The sequence below is a fragment of the Azolla caroliniana genome, unplaced genomic scaffold, assembly GCF_043228905.1.
Source record: "Azolla caroliniana isolate FFs.n. ecotype wild unplaced genomic scaffold, voAzoCaro1.0.p SCAF_5, whole genome shotgun sequence".
In the NCBI taxonomy this organism is placed as follows: domain Eukaryota; kingdom Viridiplantae; phylum Streptophyta; class Polypodiopsida; order Salviniales; family Salviniaceae; genus Azolla; species Azolla caroliniana.
Window position 1 is genome coordinate 10,001,932 of NW_028230440.1, and position 9,942 is coordinate 10,011,873.

The 9,942-nt window shown below is 40.5% G+C and overlaps 1 protein-coding gene across 1 annotated transcript; it reads left to right on the top strand.

Annotated features, from left to right (window-relative positions):
• The first annotated feature begins 1,095 nt into the window (after positions 1–1,095).
• LOC147864107 (putative serine/threonine-protein kinase WNK2) lies at positions 1,096–3,977 on the top strand. The gene has a single exon (XM_087319785.1). The coding sequence runs from the start codon at positions 1,321–1,323 to the stop codon at positions 3,781–3,783; it is 2,463 nt and encodes an 820-aa protein (XP_087175911.1). The 5' UTR covers positions 1,096–1,320; the 3' UTR covers positions 3,784–3,977.
• Positions 3,978–9,942: the final 5,965 nt, after the last annotated feature.

Below are 9,942 nucleotides of genomic sequence, written 5' to 3' on the forward strand. Positions count from 1 at the left end.
ACATATCCTCAAAAGTTTTCTTTTTGAGATTCACTACAAGGATTGCATGATCATAGATAGATACTATTCAGCCAACTAAATTTGAATGAATGACTTGCGAGCATATTGTTGTTTGTCGGGAATGCTCAAGATAATTTGTTGAACATTGATTTTGTTCTTATGATCTACAAATAGTTGAAAAATGACTTTTATGATTCACAAATATTTGTAATAAAGTAATCTAAGACTATCACTTGGACCATTCGGCAACAATAAACATGCATAGACTTGTCAGAATGTTTAAACTATGTATAGGACACAAATAAATTTATTCATAGGCTGCCAATGTCGAGCATCTCAAATGACGACTTAAAAGAGGAACGACAATTGAATACATTCGTCGATGAGTTGTGCACATGGAGTGGGAAACTTTAAAGCATGTAGCAATTGTAGAACAAATGGGAAGAAAGAGAAAAACACTCCCCCCACCCGCAATGACGTCTTTCAAAATATGGTGCGAAGGAAACATCAATCCAAAGGGGGGTGGTGGTGGTGAATGGATGGGATGAGAGGGATATGGAACATGCACTCCAATGTATATGGGTGGGCCGCAGGCAGCTACCCAAAGAAAAGATTAAAAAGAAAAAGGTGGTGTAAGGTTGTCTAGTAAGATGGATGGGTGGGGTAGCCAGACAAAAAGGATGGTAAATAGCTACAACCCAAAAATCAGGGAGGACTAGCACATGCTTGAAGCTCGGCCCACAATCAGCCCTGGCCTTTGATTAACACGAAGACGACACGGAAGCTCCTAGGAATACCACAATTTCGATCGACAAGAGGAAGATGAGACGAAATCGAAATCGAAATCGAAATCGAAATCGAAATCGCATACACATACATAATCCGATCCGATGGATGGATCGATGGAACCATCGAGAGAAAGAGAGACCAGGCCACATGTGAGATCCATTGGAAACTTTAGCCTTATATTATCCTTAAAAAGGGTCTCTTCTCTCTCTAGTGGGAGTTATTGTTGTTAAAAATAAATCAGTGCTCAACTATTTACATATACATATATATACATATTATGATATATATAATATATATATAAACATCATCTTTTTCTTCCTCCTCTTCTTCTGCCCTCTTCTCCCTCTTTTTTCGAAGCTCTGTTTCTTAAGAATTGAATCTGTGGATATACCGCCCCCCACCCCCCCTCCCGTTCTTCCTGCACAAATTGTTTTCTTGCTTCCCGATCTCCTCCCCACAGGTATAATCGATTGAACTGTTTCTCCTGTTTTTATTCTTTGGCTTGCCTTTGCCCCATATCTACTCCAACATATGATGATTTCTGAGGGAGCTTTTGATGAGGAAGCTGATGAGCCCCCTGAATCCCAAATCTCTCGTGCTGTTGTCCACGATGTCGGAGATGATGATAAACAGCATCATGTAGAGTTTGATTATGCTCCTAATATTGATGTTGATGATGGTCATGGTCATGTTGTCTTTGTTGATGATGTTTACCCCTGCCCTCATACATATGGTCATGAAGATGATGGAACTCATCAGGTTCATGTTAATGATGATGGTGATGATGATGGACATCATCCCCCTCATCACATCTATGATCATGTTGAGTGTGATTCCCCGGTCCATGATAACACCTATGCTCATAATGATGTCCATGATGGTGATCGACCCCAGCATCAGATGTGTGATCATGATGGTATTCACCATGTTGATGATGATGACAGCCCTCAATTTCACATCAATGATGGCAGTATTGATGAAGCCTATGCTCAAGAAGGTCATGATCATCATGATTATCAACACCGACAGATCCATGAACACAATTGTAATGATATTGTTGTTGTCGATGATGATAACAAGAACTCTAATGAAGAGGAGTTCGTCGAATATGATCCCTCTGGCACATATGGCCGCTACACCGAAGTGCTTGGCAAGGGTGCAATGAAGACCGTTTACAGAGCATATCATTTGGTAGATTGCAAAGAAGTTGCATGGAATAAATCTAAAACTCCTACTGAAGGACCTGAAGAGCAAACCCTCTCCGTCCAACGAGAAATTTACCTCTTACAAAGGCTCAAGCATAAGAGTATCCTTAAGCTTTATAGTGCATGGGTGAATGAAACCACCGGTGAGACCAATTTTATCACCGAGCTTTGCTCTTCTACGCTATTGAACTATAGGTTGAAGCACAGGCATATCAGCAGAAAGGCAGTTATTAGTTGGGGTCGTCAAATCTTGAAAGGGCTAGCTCATCTCCATACACAAAACCCACCCATCATACATCGGGATCTCAAGTGTGAGAACATTTTTGTCAAGTGTAGCTCAAATGATACTTTGAAGATTGGGGATTTTGGATCTGCTGCTATACTTGATGAGACACATCACATGCATACACTAGTTGGAACTCCAGAGTTCATGGCACCAGAGATATTTCAAGAGGATTATAATGAATTAGTTGATATCTATTCATTTGGCATGTGCATGCTGGAGCTACTCACTCGCGAGTATCCATATAGTGAATGTAAGAGTTTGGCACAAATCTACAAGAAGGTTATCAGTGGGGAGAAACCACAAGCACTACTCAAGGTGAAGGATGTTCTGGCACTTAAGCTCATTAATCGGTGCTTGCTACCGGCTTCTCAAAGGCCATCTGCCATGGAACTCTTGGATGATCCCTTTCTCCATTGCAAAGAAATGAGTTCAGATTCCATTCATGTTCCGAAGAATTTTGATGCAAGACGAGCAATTTCCACAGTCGAGCAGAAGGATATGGTTATGAATCAGACCAAACACGTGGCAGCAAAGCCCAATGCATACAAAGATAGCAAAAGAAATGGAAAACAAGATGTATGTTCTGAACAAGTCAGGCTAGAAAATGGAGATGGCATATGTGCTTTCCGACGAACTTATCATGTATCTGGAAAAGTGGAAGATGAAAATATTTTAAGCCTCAGGATACGCATACAAGAATTGTGTAGGTCATGTGACATTGATTTTCAGTTTGATTTGAGGTCTGACACTCCCAGGAGTGTGGCTGAAGAAATGGTGAGGGCCTTGGGTTATCCTCGGTCTGATTTGATGATGATTTCTGATTTGATAAGCCGAGAGCTTTCGGCCTTAGTGACAAATTTGGAGGAGATTCTGGCAAAAGTTCCTACGCAAGGGCAAGAAGAACATTCATGGCTACACAATGGTGACCAATATGATACAAAGAATGAAAATGATGATGATCCTGGAATTGTCAAAGCTCCTGTCGAAATTGCCAAGTTTTCAATGGAAAAAGAAACTTGTAGAGCCATGCATTCTGAAATGGGTTCTGAATTTGCAACAACTAGCACAACATCACATGTTTATACTAGGGACAAAACAACAGCCCCAACTGAAACAAGAGATAGAAATAGCACACTGAATGGTGAGGGTAATGCAATGTTGGTTGTAAATAATAATCTAAAGATCGCTCATACAATTTATGATGATCAAGGTTCTGTCGAGCTTGCAGCTTTGGGGCAAGATAAGCTAACTATGAAAAGTTTACCTTCGGCGACAAATGGTAACATTGCTGATATATCAGTCGGTAAAGTGGATATATCAATGAATAAAACCTCATCTGAAGGAACCATTAATGCATTGCTTGGAAAGTATCTATATTGGAACCATTTTTCATTCAGAAATCATACAAAGTTCCAGCATATTCCTGCTGGCATCGGTATCTTACTAACACCTTCTTCAGAACAGAGCTTCCGGAGACCGTTTAAAAGCCTTTGTGTGATATAATAACATATGTGAAATCCTATACATAACACCATAGCAGATTTGGAATATTCATACAGCAATTGACATTGTTATTCTTGTTAATAATCATCATTGTTCAATAACGATGTAACTTTTGTTTTGCTCCATTGTTGGTGTAACTAGCGTCAAGGTTTCTCTCCTGTAATTATGTCACTATATTTGGGGATTTCCATCTACTTTCAAGAGTCTTGACAAAGTATGTTGTGCAAGAGGTTTCTAGTTTAAGTTTATGTAATGACAAATGTGGTCCATGATTTAAAATGTTTGAGATCGCAATGACCTTTGTTCAGCATGGTATCTGGATTGCAAGATATATTTATGCACCAGGCATCATGTAAACCTGTCAATTAACGTGTTCCTAGTCACTTGGAGAAGCAATCTAAGGTTGCAAGCAACATATTATACTTATGGACATTCCTTCACGATTAGATAAAGATTGATTGAAACTTAAATAAATAATTCAATCAATGATTTTTTTTCCCCTTATCTTAATTGTAGTGGTTGTCTACCACATATTTAAATTTCCAGCTTGTACATTTCCGTATAGATTTTCAACTTTATCTCTCAAATTGATTGGCTTAGATTTTCAACTTTATTTCACATATTGATTGGCATTGCAAAAGGCGACAAGTCAGTCTTTGTTCACCTTATCAATTTTTGGGACCTATTATAAATGTCATGACGAGGAAACTTTGGTTATTTCTTCGTTCGTACTACTTTATAGGTATAATTTAATGATCAAACTTTCAATCACAAGTTGAGACACATTAGTAGCTCTATACTGTGCCCTAAACAAGAACACATGCATTCTCACATAGTGACACGTCAATCACAAATGTTCAACAATTCCCTCAAATGATCATAGATCAATACTTGCTTTAGGACACTGTCTTTAATAGGTAATGCTGTCATTTGCGCTTCTTCATGCTATGGAAAAATGCGCTTTACATAATGATTGTCTTTAATATAAAAATGTTTAGCAAGATGTGCACATTGCAATTATCATATTTTCTAGTTTGTATTAGATTAGTAAATATAGAGAAACTATTTCATCTTTCTAGTTATATCCATTTGGAAGCATTTTTTTTCAATGGCTAGGTTCCTTTATCGAATATGTTGTACCATAACATGTTTTGTACAAATACTAGAACTCTTTTAGCATAAGTTCTATTTTTATTTTTATTTGCATTTTGATGATTAGGTAGACACCCTATTTTATTGTACACTAATTGTCTCATGGGCCAAAATTTGGCCTTAGAAGACGTTAATATATCTTTCTTTCTTCTTCTTCTCTCTATCTCTCTCTTTGGATATTTACTAATCGTTTGACATCTGTTGGTGACCCAGTGGAGTGGATATGTAAGGGAGATAGGAACTCTTAATTTAGCTGTTAAAATCTCAAATATTTTCTGTTTATAGATGGAATAAGAAATGGGTGTTCGAGAAGGACTTCCTCAAAAGACATTTGTAGTACCCTTCCCACAATTTAACTATTTTCTTTTACGAATAAGTCTTCTTAAATGCCCTTTCTTGGTCAATCCAAACTTGCTGACTGAGTCATTTTTTTATATACTAGGGTTGGTGACTTCTGATTCTCTTGGTTAATTTTCAATTCCTAAGTAATCATAAATTTGCCACGATGTCACTACATTTATATTCCTCAAAACATATTTTGCTTATTGTGATGTTTTGTCATTGCACTGTCTACTTGAACTTTCAAACCCTCACAAAATGTGGATTCATCATGTTCTTTTCCTTGTCATCTCAAACAATATTTAAGTTATGCTAGCAACACTAGGTCATGAGTGTGATCTATTATAGGTTGGAGGTTCAAGACTACCTTGCTACCACCATATAGGAATGACTACCTTATTATTTTGTTTATATTCATATGCTTCATATTCACTTCTCATTTGGAGTTTTGACATGAAGAGAGGCATTTGGAGAGAACAATGACTTCATGAAGATAGAGTTACTAGAAGAGCAAAGAAGGAATTGTTGAAGAGTACTCGGGAATGCCTTCAACACTTCTAATTAGGTAAGTGCACATTGCTCATGTCAAATAATGAATATGTGTATGGTTATGCATGTGTGTTCATATTTATATATGTGCACACATTATTGAGAACAATGTTTGATAGATATACACAAGTAAAAAAAAAGCAAGTATGTTTATACATGGATATGTAAGTATGTATGCAAATGTGCATTTCTTTGTAGTATAGTGGTTTCCCTAGGGCTACTAGACTCAAGTATGAACTAAATCTTAATTCACCCTCATCCAATAATGTATTTGTTAAGATGTCCTTAACATTCTAAGATTTTTAGGCCTTGCATGATACGAAAACATATGAATTCTTAGTTATGTCATCACATTATGACGAACTCCAAGGGGAGCCGTGAAGGAGAAAGACGAAGTGAATAGCAAGGAAATAGTTGTTTAAGCTTCTCTTTGAAGTAAAGCAAGAAGTGGTGGTAGTCTCTTGTCAAATTAAAGAAAGAGGTTTGAAGTTAGTGTTATTGTTGGAAGGGAGTCACTATGATAAAGAAAAAGAAGACATACTTGTAAGTTGGTAAGAAGGTGGAAGTTTCAAAGAAGGAAGAAAAAGAAAATATTCAAGACGGTTATAGCTAAATTCATTAATGTTGTTGATAGAGACTAGAATATCACATTCTCCCCAAATATGAAACAAAGAGAGTAAACGAATAAAATTGGTAGAAAAGAATGCATTCCAACTCAATAGTCGCACACACATAACCACTGTAGCATATACATGCATGCTCATGGTCAATCTAATGGATTGACTGACGCTCTCTTGCACACATTAACATACACATAGTCAAAACACATGCAAACGCTCTTAAAATCTGCTTGCTTTTGCAACAACTTAAGGTTCAGAGAGAGAGATAGATAGATAGATTATATTATCGTTTTCGGAGGTCAAATATGACCTATGAGACCAAAAATATTACGTTCGCGTGATACATGTGAAAGTGAGTAGCGACTCTTGATGTTCAAGAACTTTACTAATGAATGTTGCAATCGAGAATGCACATTGTGGTTGTGAGAGAAATTCGTGCAAGGATTGGGCTCGATCGAAGAGATGTGGAAAGCATGGTTGAATATTATGAAAGGCAGAGCATTGTATCAATGTGTGATAGACTCACAAACTTGTTTAGGGTAGTGTGCGCATAGCCGACTACTCTCATCACTTGTGCCCCAATGCTAGCAAGGGCACAATTTGAGATCTAACCGAACCAAACCGTTAAGCCATGGTTAACGGTTTATTGGTTCCAATTTTTTTAATGGTTTGGTTTGGTTTGGATTTTTGATAAACGGTTTGGTTTAGTTCTAAAACTCGGGTTTATAGGTTTTGGGTTAACATTTTTTTCACCTTAATAGTTTATTGATTTAATGGTTTAATTAATGGTTTTTTATTGATTTAATTAATTTAACTTAAATGTTTATTTAATTTAATGGTTCAATTAAAGTTTCTTTTATTTATTACTAATTTAACTTAAATGCTTATTTAATTTAATGTATTTTTGTTTATTTAGATGTTTAATTAGTTTGATTTAAGTGGTTAAGTTTAAATTTTTTATTAAATGGTTCGGTTTGGTTTCCTTACAATGCCTTGCGGCCTAACTTAATGTAAGAAGCTACCTATATCTAAGGCGATGCCCTTCACTGTTGCCTAGTACGAGTCGACTCTTGGGGCCTACAACGAAGAGAGGGTGGCAGGTGAGTAGGAAACAACCAACGTGGGGGCTGGTAATTCCACCTCGGGCCACTCCTGCCTTGCATAACCATAGGTGTGTTCCTCCATTTCTGCCAAAAGCGCAACCGGGCAGAGATCACGTCGTTGGAGTGGCTGCAAATCTCTTCCAGTTGCCCTCGTATGCAACTGATAATCGTGAACCATATGTCCATGATCACTTCCTCCGGGGTCGTACCGTACCTTGGAAAACATTGAGGCAACGCGCTTTCCATATATACCACAAGGTGAAACCTGCGATCAGCATCCAGATTTCTGGAAACCTAGGGGATGCGGGCTGCAAGCCTCTTTCGAAACGGATCTTGACGATTTTGCCTCTCGTGCATACATAGCACCAACTATCCGCATTGACGGTGTCCGTCCACCCTTCGACGGAGTGACCAATCCATGCCGCAGCGCTCCACGAGGCTATTCCTTCAACTTCACATGCCGCAAGGAGGCGAATCACTCTATCCCAAATCTTTTGAGCTTGAGGGCAATCCCACAGACAATGTCTCAGAGTCTCAATAGCTCGAGAGCACAGTGGGCAGCCTAACGGGCCACCGCGTTTATCTAGCCATTCGCCAACGGGCACCACATTATGACCGATCTGCCACCAAAAGAGCTGGATCTTTTCAGGCATGTGGAGACGCTAGAGACCTTTCCAAAAGGTAATGAGCGCCTCATCGGGGATGCCCAATGTTCGCCAGCCATTGTGAAGGGGGTTGCCTAGTTGCAGCTGCAAAGTCCGACCCAATTTAGTGGTGTAATCGAAGAAGTGATGGAGTCTATCATCATGTTTCCATCTGAAATCCCCTGGGTCCCAGTCCAGATCGACAAGGGGGCGACAACCATATACCCTTAATCTCCAATGGGGTTCCACCTTAGCAACATCTGGGTCTGTCTTCCAGATGTTGTCAACTTGTGCCACCACTCGGATTGGGTGCCAAGAGCCCCTGCTTTGACTGTCCCCAAAAACTGTATCTCTCCCCGATCCGCTCACACCCTTTAGCGACTTGACCATTCCAACCTCATCAAAGAGACTGAACCATGCAGGTTCTCTCGCCTCCCCCATCGGAACCTTGTCAACTGCCTCAACGATCAGTCTCCGCATTTTCGTATCTCCCTTGAGGGGGGGGGGGGGGGGAAGGTCCTCTTGGGCTCTTCCTGAAACATCCATGCGTCTCCAATCGTCTAATGATAGGAGGCCTGTTAGTGCCAGCTTTCCCCATGCTAGGACCTTAAGTTGCTCTAACATCGTGTCGTCACTTGTTCGCACGTGAGGATTCCAGAATAGTGGCTGTCTAGTCCATTCGGTCAATGTCTCCGGGGTGTGTTTGACCAAATGCTGTCGTAGATGGCACCATGCTCGCAAGATGGAGTTCGCGACCCTGTCCTCCGGATGGCAAGCTAGCTTGGGTGGGACTCCGCTCGTGCCAAGGCCAAGGCCTACCATACTTGGGAGTCCCTGCTTGCAGCCTGTTGCGAAGTAGTACCTTCCAACACCCCTTACTTGGCAGGAGGCAACGAACCACCATTTTAGCCAGCAATGACCGACTCTACATTAAGGGGTCTATGAGGCCAAGCCCCCCTTTGGCCCGCGGTTGTGTTAACCAACACCATGACACTCTAGCAACAGCCCTTGGGTTGTCCTTACCTGACCATATAAACCCCCTGATGGCAGCCTTAATCACGTGCAGACCTGTAGGGTCCATAATCCAGTAGGAGACTGAGTGCCACATGGTAGCGAGCAACACTTGGTTCGCAACAAGGACCCTACCAGTGAAGGATAGTTTAGATCTACTCCATTGGTTCAACTTCCATTTTATTTTGGCTTGTACATGGGCCAATTGCGCTCCCTTGGGGATTGACCTCCCCATCGTAAATCCAAGGTACTTGAACGTCGTCCCATCAGGGACCCACATAAAATCGGCATGGGGTTGCCATCTTGGTTTCTCTTGTTCACTGAACCATAGGCCTTGGGTTTTATTCCAATTGATCTTGGCACCAGCCGCCTGACAAAAGTCCTCAACAAGATGTTCAGCCCGTTGCAAATTCTCCTCATCACCTTGCAAGAAAAGAACCGTATCGTCGGCATATTCAGATAACAGCAAATCTTCAGTCGCATTGGGGATGGGCAATCCCTGCAGCCCGCTGGTTGGTGCTTGTAAGTAGGCGGAGAAAACCTCGGTTACAAAGAGATAGAGATATGGGGCTAGGGGACAACCTTGCCTCACTGAGCGTTGTAGTTGGAAGGCGGGTCCCCTAGAACCAGCCAACAACACCCTACACGTAGCTGTCCGATAGAGTGCAGAAGTGCAATTCCTCCATTTTTGAGGTAGGCCCAAACCTCGCATCACATTTTCCAAAAAGGGCCATAACACCT